General features: G+C 29.3%; 1 protein-coding gene across 1 annotated transcript in view; it reads left to right on the plus strand.

The window, feature by feature from the left end:
• The window catches only part of LOC109608305 (neuronal acetylcholine receptor subunit alpha-7), a 123,825-nt gene that overhangs the window by 32,613 nt on the left and 77,066 nt on the right, over window positions 1-14,146 (plus strand). The window contains exons 2-3 of the mRNA XM_049961001.1: window positions 13,160-13,299; window positions 13,794-13,838. Coding sequence (XP_049816958.1) covers window positions 13,160-13,299; window positions 13,794-13,838 — 185 coding nt within the window. The remainder of the gene's footprint in view (window positions 1-13,159; window positions 13,300-13,793; window positions 13,839-14,146) is intronic.

Below are 14,146 nucleotides of genomic sequence, written 5' to 3' on the forward strand. Positions count from 1 at the left end.
GTCAGTATTAAATTATTACCCTTCTGAATATCTTAAAATTAACTTTTGTCATTCAGTATCAATTTTGGATATAATTTATTTTATAAAGTATTTTTATTGTATATTTTCAAATGTTGTAAATTTTAGACATTATGTTCCCTATTATAAATCAATAAATCTTAAAATATTTAAAGCAAATTAATTTTTTGTGTACTTTTGTCATAAGTAAATTTTGGTCATCTAATTTATAATGAGTTTTGTTGTATATGTCTTATCAGAACTAAACTTTTGACTCTTCTGTTTATATTATAAGCTAAAAAATCTTTTAATTTTTTAAATTAATTTCTTTATGTATTTTTGTCATAAATATTTCAGTTCATATTACAATTTATTTTCAAAATGTAAAATCAGAATATTTTCTAATCAAATTAGTTTTATTGTATATTTTCGTCAGCAGTAAATTTTAGACCCTTCTGTTTATCTCTTAAGTTAAAAAATCTTAAAATTTTTAATTTTTAATTTCTTTTTGTATTTTTTTCATAAACAAATTTTGGACGTCCCAGTTTATATTACAATCTATTTTGAAAATGTAATATCAGAATATTTTTTAATCAAATTTGTTTTATAGAAAATTTTCATCAGCAGTAAATTTTAGACTCTTCTGTTTGTCTTCTAATTTAAAAAATCTTAAAAATTTTAAAACAAATTAATTTCATTGTGTATTTTTGTCATAAGTAAATTTTGGGCCCTTCTGTTTATCTTTTAAGTTAAAAAACCTAAAAATTTTTAAAACAAACTAATTTCTTTATGTATTTCTGTCACAAGTAAATTTTGGTCGTCCCAGTTGTTTATATTATAATCTATTTTAAAAATGTTACATCAGAATATTTTCTAATCAAATTAATTTTATTGTATATTTTCGTCATCAGGAAATTTTCGACCCTTCTGTTCATCTCTTAAGTTAAAAAATTTTAAAATTTTTAAAACAAACTAATTTCTTTGTCTATTTTTGTCATAAGTAAATTTTGGACGTCTCAGTTTATATTGTAATCTATTTGAAAAATGGTATATAAGAATATTTTCTAATCAAATTAGTTTTATTGTATATTTTCATCAGCAGTAAATTTTAGACCCTTCTGTTTATCTCTTAAGTTAAAAAATCTTCAAATTTTTAAAACAAACTAATTTCATTGTGTATCTTTGTCATAAGTAAATTTTGGACGTGCTTGTTTATTTTTTTATCAGTAGTAAAGTTTAGATCCTTCTGTTTATTTTATGCATTAGAAACTCTTAAAACATTTAAATAAAATTTATTTTTTTGATGTATTTTTATCATAAGTAAATAAAGTCTCAGTTTATATTATAATTTATTTTCAAAATGAAAATGAAAATCTATTATATAGTGTTAATTAATTTAATAATAAATTAACTGATTTTGTGTTGAAGAGAACAAAATTGTGACAATTTCGAGTTGCTGAATTAATAATTATTACCACTTCATTCAAGTCATTATCTGTAATTAAAAATTATAATTAAAAGCTTCCCATTAATGCATTATTTAGTTAAATGTAATTTGAAGTTTTCAAGTTTCAAAATAGTAAACCTTTTAAAAGTAATTTTAGACGCCCCCATTTAATTAATTAAAACGTATAAATATTTACCTTTGTTGCAAAATGATGTTTTAGTAATTTCAGTAACATTAAAAGTGGTGAATAATGTGTGAATAATTAATTATATGCACTGTAATGGTAAGTAAAAATTGTTTGTAAATTAATATTTTATATATCAAAAATTAATTAATTAATCTTTTTGACAAACAAATATATTATTGGAAACGATGTTTAATTGCAAATTTCATTTGTATCTCAACTGACGTGTCGTAATCTTACCTATTTATTATTATTGAATATTTAGTTCTGTGTATACGGCTATGAAATTATTAGTTGACAAAGATGACATTTAGGATTGTGTAAAATCAATATGGCGATTCCAGAAGCCAGTTATTAGTTCGAATTTACGATTCAATCACTTTATGGCAATATTAAATGGAACCGGCAAATCAGTATGCAATTTTCGTAATTACAATCACGTTGTGTATTATGAATAAAAATCCCGGAGTTCTGGGAAGATCGTCTTTGTTGTGTTATCAAAGCAAATAACTGAGTTGCGTTGCTTGTACAGTCATATTAAATCACTTTAATTTGACATGTAAAATACACTGTAACATTAATTGAAATCTAGCTAAACAAGAGAACTGTAATTTGATCTCTAAGTAGCTGTACGTTAAGTGTTTCGTTCTAAATAACATAGAACGATTTCGACAGTTTAATTAAGAGCCATTTAAATTAGCTCGGAGTATTGTTTAATTTAGTCGGTTATGTAAAAATGTTAATTCTACATTTCCAAGAGTTACTTCAAACACAATGACGCCACTTTATCTGTCGTTCGTTCAGTGATTCAGATTCAGAACATTATTTTTTTGTTTGTGTCAGTGAGTTTTTCGCGATCGAAATTGGAAATTTCAATGTTGAGGCCCATTAAATCGAACATCGACATTATAATAGGCGTATTAATCCGCCAACAATGAAGACTTAACTAATATAATAGCCAATTCAAGATCAATTGCCCATGGATATAACCGATGTATTAGTCCAAATATTTGCTTGATATTATATCTCTAACCACTTAAATAATAACACCGTAAATTACATTATTTTATTCGACCCTAATAATACCTTAATCACACTCACTTTTCCTTAATGAATTTATTGTTATAATATTTAAACTATCGCAATTTTAGCAAGTATGCGTAGCTTTAATTAAACTAATTGTGAATTCATAACATCACATAAAGATTAACGGTGTTAATGCGGTGTAAAATGTAATTTGGGTAACTTAGAAATATGGTAATCTTTACAAATTCCATCTAAATTAAGATTTCGAATAGTCGTTCTGTTATCTAAAAGCTTTTGTGTTTCGTTTTGTTACTTTTAAGCATTTCTGCCTTTAGTTTTATATTCTAATTTATTCTGTTTTCTGTATGTGTAAATTATATATACAGTAGTGGCCACAATTATAGTAACTAATTAAAATATATTAAAAATATGTGCTATACTAATTGAATTGGATGCCAATATATATAGTGTTTATTGTTTTCTCTTTTATTGTTGTGACTGGTCAATCTAATTTTATTCTTTACTTTTTTATTTTTCAATGGACTAGATTAGACTTTTTACTTTATGGTTTTTCTAACTGTAATGATTAAATCAGTATAAAATAATATTGTTTATATTTCAAAAAAATCGACAAACGGTGTTCTCTTGGATTTTGAAATTTTTTAACTCTCGTTGGAGATAATATTTCAAAATAATCAAAACAGATTTTTATAGAAAATTTAACGCTCTACAAAAAATGTCTCTTACAGTTTTTTGATATATTCATTTTTTCAAAAGTTATTTAACATTAAAGTTGGATTGATTTAAAATTTTGACATTCTTCTCATTTTCTGACGCAACCATCAACTTTATGGGAAAATTGTATATGACATTTTTTGTAGAGAATTTAATTTCTTATAATTTATTTCCAAAAAAGTTTTTGATATTTTTACAAATTATAAATTACCTGCTGAAAACTAAAAATTTTATTAAATAAATGTTATTTTACTGCTTAAAATTAAGCATTTTATTTAAATAAATACAATTTTTTTAGTAAAAATCTATTTATTTAAATAAAATGCTTAATTTTAAGCAGTAAAACATTTATTTAATACAATTTTTAGTTTTATGCAGATAACTTATGATCTCTGAAAAATATCAAAAACTTTTTCGAAGATAAATTATAAAAAAATGAATTCTCTACAAAAAATGTCATATAAAATTTTCCCATAAAGTTGATGGTTGCGTCATAAAATAAGAAAAATGTCAAAATTTTAAATCAATTCAACTTTAATGTTAAATAACTTTTGAAAAAATGAATATATCCAAAAACTGTAAGAGACATTTTTTATAGAGCGTTAAATTTTCTATAAAAGTCTGTTTTGATCATTTAGAAATATTATTTCTAACGAGAGTTAAAAAATTTCAAAATCCAAGAGAACACCGTTTCTGTGTTATTTAAACGGGAAATTAAAATTTACGATGCGGCACTTCTTAATATTAATATTAATATTACTTTCACAGTATTTTTTTTACCATTTCCAACAAGATTTTCGATATAAATAAGTAAAAAAAATATTGTCGATTTTTTTGAAACAGTCTGGTTTATATAACTCAACTACGTTTTAGAGAATTTAAACCTTCCTTTAACATTAAAGTTAATAATATATATAATAATGTAAATAATATAATGTAAATAATCCGTATATAAAGGGAGGTACGAAATGACTGTATAAAACAACAATAGCCAATTAATATTATTTTAACACTTCACATTATAATTAAAAGGGTTGCTATTATAATGGCCACCACTGTATATATACAACTTATACTAGAATGTCTAATTTAATATACTCTCAATTGGAATAATAATGTTAGGATATTCTGGAATGTCTCAGGCCGACCACCCTGCATACAATTTAATCTTCTGACAGTCTAATGGTTCGTGATGGATAAAAAAATATGTTACATCTCATTTCATCATCCCCTCGTATCAAAAATGGATCGAGTAGAACAGTTCCCAGTCGGTATTATTAAATATAGAGCACTGAAAAGGTTTGTTAAGACTCCCCTAATATAAAAATCGACTTGGGATATATAACCCGGGGGTAGTTTTTGATTACATCCAACATGTAACACGTCACCCAAAGTTGGATTCGCGTGTATTTGGTTTGGTGGCGTCGCACACAAAAACCCCTTTGAAACAGTCCTGACCCGAAACAATAAATAGAAAATGTGCGATGTTGCCTGTGCATTGGTTTAGCACGGTGCAGTTGTCAAAGTGTGTTTGACGTTTCCACCAGTCGGCGGTATTCATTTTTACGGTTCTCACCGGGGGCCGGGGGGAACGACCTAATTCGCGATGACAAGTGTTTTTAAGCCCGACCCCAAATTGATATTAAATCTGTCTGTCCATAGATTAGTGATATGTCTTGATGGTTGATGTGGCTGACAAAAGGTTCTAAACCCTTCGTGTTTCAATTTATGTCCTTTGGCGTTTCTAATTATGATCTATGTGCAGCCGGATTCAAAGTGTTATCCACGTTTATCCTTTCAACTCACCTCGTTTTTCATTAAACGAGAAATATTTGTGGAGGTGGAAAGTTATATCGTTATGTTTTCACCTTGATGCATGTACACTAAATTATCTCTTTTGATGTGCCCAAAACGGTAAATAGTCCTCAGGTTTGATGTTAATGGCCTACTTAATGTAAACGGTTATTGATTTGGACAATATAGTCAATATTATTATGAAATTTCCTCCTGTTACACGAAAATTAATTAATCATCTTTAGGTTGACATCTCCGAACTTCAATTAACAAATATGGAGGTGAAACGATTGTAAACATTGTGCATAGGTATGGCGTAAATAACAGAATATTAAAGCCACGCCGTCCTCGTTTTTTTAACGTTAATTGGAGTATTAACAACAGACACCCACCCCAAAATATCTTCGAGGCATTACAGTCCAATAATTCGGAATTTATTAAAACCTTTATATTCGACAATGTATTATTTTATCTACTTTAAACTGTAAAATGGTATTAAATTTGTTTATAGCGTAATAAAAGTTTGTTACTCGCATATTAAACTAATAAACTTTTATGCATTTCTGAAATTATGCAATTTTTCTATAGATACTGATGAATATTTGCAATTATGAACAATTTTTATTTAATCCTTAAAAATTAAAACCTACAAAAAATACATCATTATAAATCTGAAATGATAAAATTAAACATGTTATTTAAGCAAGTATAAAATTAAATTAAATAAATCAAATGAATTAGTACTAAAGCCCAATTAGTTAATAATTCTCATTAATTACGAATTTAAACTCAAAACAAATAACTGAATAACATATTTATTTTTTATATTATAATTTATATATTTTTTTTTTTTTTTCGAAAAGCTCGAAGGAACTTTTAAACCAAATTAAATAAACCCGTATTAAAGCATAATCAATAAGTCTCATTAATTATAAAACCCAGATATAAATAATTGCAAAAACAAATATTTCTTTACATTAAATGATTCACAATGTAAAATAGGAAGCGAAACATTTCATGTATGAAACAATGGAAGCTTTCAAACGAAGGAGGGTTAAATAACTAAAATACGTTTTCAATAACTATCAAATACGATTTATCTTTCATTTGAAGTGATTCATGTTTCAAGTTTGCAGTTCAAAGTTGGAAATTTGTGAAGCCAATATTACCAGATTTCCATGTTATAAACGGTTTTAAACTGTTATAAAACATAATTTTGCGTTCTTTGTTATTCAGTTTCATTGTGCTATATTTTCATTATGTTATGTGAAATTTTAAAAAATGTTTGGTTTCGAAGTTTTGCTAAAAATGTCAAAATAAAGTACTTACACCCATACGTTGTATGTAGAATATTTATTCAGCAAATTTTCTTGCAAACAAATTTACAACATTAGAAAAATTCTTCTTAGAACTAATTAGAACTTTTTCTCTAAATTTTGTAACAATATGGGAAACGATTGACTTTTTTAGCCATCTCTTTTTGTTTCCGTCGGTCTTGATAACAATGAATTAATTTTTTACAGTTTCACTTCAACCAATGATTAAATAATTATAAGCAAATAATCGATTTAAATTTACAGAAAGCAATTAAAGAGTAGAAAGTAAAAAGTTGCTATAATTTTGTCCATTGAAATAGAAAAAAGTACGAAATTTTTAAAGGATAAGACTAGACTGAGCTATTACATAATGGACAAAACAATAACAGCAAACACTATAAAAATATAAATACTGGAATCCAATTCAAGTAGTACGGCTGACATTTTTAACATTTTAATAAGTTGCTATAATTATGACCACTCCTGTATATGTTTCTAGTCTCTCAATAGAATGAGGAAGTATTTATCATTATATATGAAAATTAGAATTTAAAAATCACATATCCATGTATGAAAAAAGAGAAAAATAAAGAGAAAATCGATATGAAACCTTAATAAACATTTACCAAGATAAAAATAAAACACATTCAATTTGTTGAGATTGAATTATTTTTAGTCTGTCAATGTCGATATTTTAGCCAGTCCAAAAATAATAATTTTATTAAAACATCTTTAAATGTTGAATAAGAAAGTTGGTATTTAAAGATGGTACTTCCATACATGAACAAGATGAAATTGAAGAGATCGAAATAGAAGCACAATCTGAATAAATATCGTAGGTTGATATAAACCTAATAGTCCAATCATCTTACTCAGAATTAGGTGAATATCTTGGAAATCGAGATACTCAGGTATAAACCCATATAAACTTATATTTTGACATGCCAAAACATGAAACAAGAGAAAACTGAAACCAAAAAATCAATGTCGAACCCAAATAAACAACGCAACCGCCAAACCACATAATTCCAAAGAAGTGCTTAATTGATCCAATTGTTTCGAGCCAGAGCATTGATTAGAAACGCCATCCCACCATCTCCAATTGTTATTCAGGAAAATTAGAATTTAAAAACGGTAAAACGGGAGAACGATGAAGAAGGAAAAAATCGATGTGCAACCTAATAATAAATATCGTACCCAGATACAAATGTTTCCGTTCTGATTTATCACAGCATCATCCTGCAATTGAATTCGGGGACGTTCCGTCCGTCGTCCGGTTCGACCAAACAACATTTTATTGCAGTTTTATTAACCACATTTCGGCTTCTTACACAACACTAAAATTCGCCTTTAATTATCTATTGTCTTGTGCCGGGATCGTTTCGAATAACCGAAATTCGGTTGCAGCGGAAAAGATTTGTTGCTGTTAATCACGCCGGGGGAATTGGTGTGTTTGAGCAACAATAAATTTAAGAATCAATATTACACAAGGGTTAGCACTTAAATCTGGCGTTATTTACAATGTTTGGATCCGTCTGTTGTGTAATAGAATATAGATCAGCATCCCGTAGGATTTGTTACGTCCTCATTATCAACTTTTTATTGCCGGGAGGAATTTATTATTCTTTAGCGGCGTAATTCTGGCGTCGGCTTAAATTAAATATTGCGCGATGAAAAGAGAATTTACTCGTTAAATGGATTTAATTTAACGTTCAAAAAGTGCGGCCAAATGAGCTGGAGCATGATGTGGATCCCCTATAGTTCCTATTGATCTGTACTACTACTCTACTCTAGTTTACTTCCGGGGAAAGAGAGAGATTTACAAAGAAGGGAACGCATCGAAAAACCAGAACGTCGGCCTTATGCGAACAAAACAGGCTAACAATATCACTGGAATATTATACAGTCCTTCGATCCCACAAAAAAAATATTACACACTGAATTTGGTGGGTTTGTCAAGGTCTAAATTAATTGAAATTTATCCCTGTTCAAACAGACAAACAATTGATTATTTTAAGTGAACTGTCCTTAAGAACAGTGGGATATCCACAGTTCCAGGAATGTTTAATTACATATGGCAAAGGTATGCATTATTCTGAATTATGGTGAACCAATGTATTTGTCTAGACAATGGATGAAATTAATCATGTAAACATACCTATACCTCAAATCTACCTACTTATTTTCAGGGTGGCTTCAATTGTTTTGAACTAGACACACATTCCATTATGTTTGACTGAATTGCGTTCCACAACTGCACTTCACATTGTCAGAATAAATCACAATGGCGTTTTATAACCTGACGATTTTGTTATCGAATTAATTTTGCTCTAATCTCTTCAGTGCCAAACCACCCTAGTTAGTTTATCGGGGAAGACGGCGAATCCACCCACACACATAGTACAATTTTATACCATTGTAAAGAGATAAAACGAAAATATCCACAAACAAAAGTTCTGAAGCTTCGGATTATTTGACGGAACACGAATTTGACTGAATTATAATGAGGATTAAATTACGTCGTGCGGTTCGAAATAAAATTTAAAACACGTGTATTAAATGCCACATTTAAATTCCACGCCGGTTTGTTAAAATAGCAAAATTTTAATGCAATATTGATTTCAGATTTAGCAAACGTGCATTAAACGATTGAATATGTTTGGATGCGCCATCTTGAAATTGTAATAGACAGAAGAGTACACGTAACACTAGTTTATAGATTTTGACGTATTTCAGAATGTTCTAAAGCCTAATTTTCTGTAGGATTCGATTATGTTAATTGTTTTTTAAATGAGGATTTTTCAAACATTCTCCAAAAAACCATTGGACATAGAATAGTGACAACAACTTTTTAAAATATTGTTAAAATAATATTAATTTACTATTGATCTATACAAGATTATAAAAACTATTATATTCTCATTCAATAAAATGTTACATATATTTTTTTGAATTGAGCTGGAGATAAATATACTAACAATCTCCATCTTTCGAGGCAGAGACTCGACCATTTTCCAAATATACGACAAATCTACATTCCTTCTAGCTTCTTGAATTGATATGATGAGTTCATTCAAATTTGATTTGATAGATTGAGACGGGCAAGACGTCGATGATTTGGTCTTTTACCAATTCATCACAATTTTGGATTTGTTTGGGGCTGTTTTTATGTTGAAACATATTTATTAAGGGCATCGTTTCTTCAATATATGGAAACAGATATTTGTTTAAGATGTACCTGTACATAAATCAGTCTAAGGGAGCATACACCAGAAGGGTTGAAGCATCTCCATAGCATCATTTCTTTTAAATGACTAAAAATTACTCGTCTCCACTGTCCAGTGTTCCAGTGTATGGGATCCTAAGTGAGTCAAAAATAGGACTTTCACATTTTGAGTAGAAACCAGGGTCTTTTTCTTGTAGCTCTGAGATCAAAGGAACTGTCATCCACTAACCATCTTCTCACAGTCCTTGAATTAATTTCAAAAACCCCCATTTCCTACAAGTTGGTTTTAATTTCTGTTACCCAATAAGATTGGATTGTTTTTTGACTTTCAAATTATCCAGTTATCAATTTTCTTTCAAGTCTTTTGAACTCAAATTTTTTCGTAGTCATACTTGGTCAGTTTCTCTAAAATTTTTAATGATATAGGTATTGGAATCCAATTCAAGTAATATAATTATGGCCATTGTGGCATTTGTTTTTTAAACTGAAGAAATGATGAGCCAGTATTGACCTCCTGTTCAGAATTTAATACATAAAAATTTGGACTATGACGAAAATGGACTAAAACGGAACATATCTGGGCTATATCTGATAGATAAAATATATTAAGATAAGCTTCATTTGACCCTCTAATACGCCATGTGGTTTTGCACTGTGATGAAGGACCTGAATGCCTTTGTTTTTGACTAAACGAGGTCGTTTTTGAGTTTTTCATAAACTTGATCAATTTGGGGTCTGTAGACGGATACATTGGTCGATTGACCTCTTGATACGTACTCAATGTGAAAAATTGCAGGCACAGTCCATCATATAGTGACGAAAGTCTTTAAGTACCACCAGGTGTACCATCTTCAATACATTGTCCACAAAATTACACTGGTTTACAATTTAATGACTGGAATGGAGGATGTTTTTTAAATAATTTGGGTTCAAATTTACAGTGAAAATTATGCTTTCAGGTCTAGTTCTATATATGAAGCTCACCTAGAAAAAAAAAAAACATTTCCAATAAACCGTTAGTTGATCCAAATGACTTTCTACTTCCATCACTGCATATAAAACTTTGTCCAGATCCTGAATAAAGGTGGTGCTGCTTTTAGACATTTGTTAGATGTTATCTTATGCTAAAATTAAAGAAGGCATATTTGTTGGTCCTCATATCAGGAAGTTATTGAATGATAATTATTTGTCACAATATTTATTAAGGAAATAAGCTGCAGCCTGACAATCTTTCCAAAGTAACGTAGATGGTTTTCTCGGAAACAATAAAAGTGATAACTACAGACAAATTGTTACTGAATTATTGAAACATTATTGTGAGTTTGGGACAAAAGTATGCTGGGAGATAATTATTGGGCTCTAAACTGACCCAGAGAAATACATACGATGTTCAAACATCATTGAAATTTCCTTTATTTGTGAATAAATTTATAATTATCAAAAACATACGAGAACAAGGATATTTTATATTTCCTGCCTTGATAGAGAAACACTCAGATTCGAATTCAACTCACCAAATTACCTTACCAGTGTTATCGTAATCAAACAACTGTTTATAGCATGAAACAGTATAGTGAGCGGTTCATTTGCGTTGCGTGCAAAGAGATAATGGACAATTGTCAAACGCCTAAATTTGTTATCCTCACTTAATTTATATGAGATCTATTAGCCTAACCATTTGAGGAAGTTTATTGCATTCATGCAAGCCTCTTTCTGATGGATGATTAGAATGATTTAATGAGTGACATTTTGAACAAGATATTGATAGTTTCTTCGAGGGTACTGGTTACAGGACAACCATGACATTATTCATTATCAATGCATTAATTATTACTTTTATTTTTTTATTTTCCTTGTTCAGTGCTAAATCTGAAAACGGATTTAAAGGCCAATACATTTCCTGCCTCCTTATCTAAGTTATTTTCCTGCTAATTTAGAAGATGAAAGTGACGCACAAGGAGAAGATTTTTACCAAGATTTAATTACTGTGGGAAAAAAGTATCAAAGGTATTGGGATGAGGGCAATCATAAAAGAAGCTCACTATAAATAGACTGTGCGTCTTTTGAAGTGGATGATTTGAATTTCTTAGATTAAATTGATTTAAAAGTTATTCTAAATAAAATTATTTTGTAGTATAATAAATATATTTTACTTTTAACAGACAAAAATAAACAACAGTCCATTTTTTTGGATGGATTTTGTGGATTTGAATCAAATTAATTGAGTTCATTTAGTATTATAATATGGTAAATTGAAAGCAACAACTAAAATAAAAAAGTGAAGGATAAATTGACTTGATTAAATAAAATAAAGTTTTATTTAATTTAATCCCAGTTATAGAACAAAATAAGAAAAATGTATGAAAAGCAGTGAATACTTTGTTTTTATAAAGTGAGTGCATTTATCCTCCACGTAGTTTAACATGTAAAAGAGCCCTCCATAAAATCAAGTAAAGAAAGAAGTCTTTTTGATCTGTTTTCTGTAATTTTAATGCTTGAAAGAAAGCAAATATGGAAAAGGAGACGAAAAATTGCTTTACTTTACATTCAATTATTAATAGTCAAAGAACTACCACATTTATAAAGTCGTATAATGGTTTAAAGTGTTAGTCTACCTTTATTTTATAATTTAATGAAAACTAGAACAAGAAATTACATTAAAAATACTGTTTTTACAGTCCTTCCTGCACTCCAATTTGCTCACGGTGGATATTTTTAAACTCCAATAAACTATTAACATTTTAGAATTCCACGGAAATTTCTACTGTAGTAAAGTTAATTTTCACGTTATGTGTTATTCCGCCGTAACCTAGTGTAATTAGAGGAGAGTTTGAGTGTTAAGTAAGAAACCGAAAACGTGGTTAATAAAATCAAGAGGCACTCTAACTTCGCTAATAAAATCCCAATAAAATGTTAACATGATCTATCGTGGTGAAACGGGAGGTGTTGTTTTATAAAACAAACGGGAGAGACATGGTTGCATTAATATTTTATCCGACGATTCGTGGCTGTTAAAACCGGTAATCCGAAACTTGTAAAATTGCTGTGTGAGTTAGATACAGAATCTTTCATTTGGCTAGATGACTAATTGAACGTGAACGTGCTGGAATTTCTGGATTTAAGGCTTACACATAACATTTGCTGAATTTAGATCTCCGCATCGTGCACTAACGGGGTGAAAACTGAAGAAATTTATTGACCCATTCAGTCACGAAATATTACTATGTCATCTCCGGGAACCAAAGTAAACGTATAAAGAAAATTGTCTACTTCCTCTGTTTTAACACCAACTATATTTTAACGGCAGTGCAAACACTTTAACACCCCCTCATTGCAACCCCCTCCCTAAATGCTCATAGTTTAAAAAAAAAACCACCACTGAATAATCAAAAGATTTGTTGTGAAAGTTTAATTGACTTGAATTTTCTTTACAGGGACTTTGGCAGGATATAACGAGAAAAAGCTCTTACATAAACTTCTAGACCATTACAACGTATTAGAAAGACCGGTAGCAAATGAGTCTGATCCTCTCCAATTAAGTTTTGGGCTCACGCTAATGCAAATCATCGACGTGGTAAGTTCGCAGTCGGATTATTTACGATTTTTCATGCAAATCACCCGAGTTAAACTAACACGACCTTTCGCGAAACCCCATCGCAATACAAATTCAAATTCACCCAACACACCGTCCGTTGTTTGTTTGTACATTCGGCGTCTTTAAATTGCCGTCGTTTTGCTATTTATTGTGATCCGGCACAGAACAACGGATAATTATTGTTTGCGGGGCCGAAAAGTAGTTAATAAAATCGACGACCACTCTAACTTCTCTAATAGAATTCCAATAGATTGTTAACCTGATCTATCGCGGCGAACGGACAACTTAATTCATTGTGTGGATCTGCCATCTTTAAATTCCGTTGCCCATTGGTATGATTCCGAGATAAAGAATTTTGTTCCGCCGAGGAATTTTTGTTTACGATGGAATCCAGATTTTTTTGGTTTTGATAATTAAGTCAAGTATTTCGAATTCCGATGTTTGCTTTAATTTTGTTGTTTTTCTCTTTGTAGGATGAAAAAAATCAGTTGCTGATAACCAACATCTGGTTGAAACTGGTAAGTGCAGATCCTAAAACTGTAATATGCACAAATTGCACAGTTTTAAGGGAAATTAATCAAAATTTATCAATGAGTACAGATTTAAATTGTCTAAAATTGGCAAAAGTTCTCAGATATTAAATTAAATTACAGAAATACGTGGGGATTTCCCTAATAATATTTATGCAATGTGTGGAAAAATATTTAATGACGTATGAATATAGCTTTAAAATTTTGTTAAATGTATATGTATATACACACTATCGTTCATATGTAGAACAACAGGAGGTACGAAATTTCAATTAACATAAAAATAACCGTTATTT

The sequence above is a fragment of the Aethina tumida genome, chromosome 1 (genome assembly GCF_024364675.1).
Source record: "Aethina tumida isolate Nest 87 chromosome 1, icAetTumi1.1, whole genome shotgun sequence".
NCBI lineage: Eukaryota > Metazoa > Arthropoda > Insecta > Coleoptera > Nitidulidae > Aethina > Aethina tumida.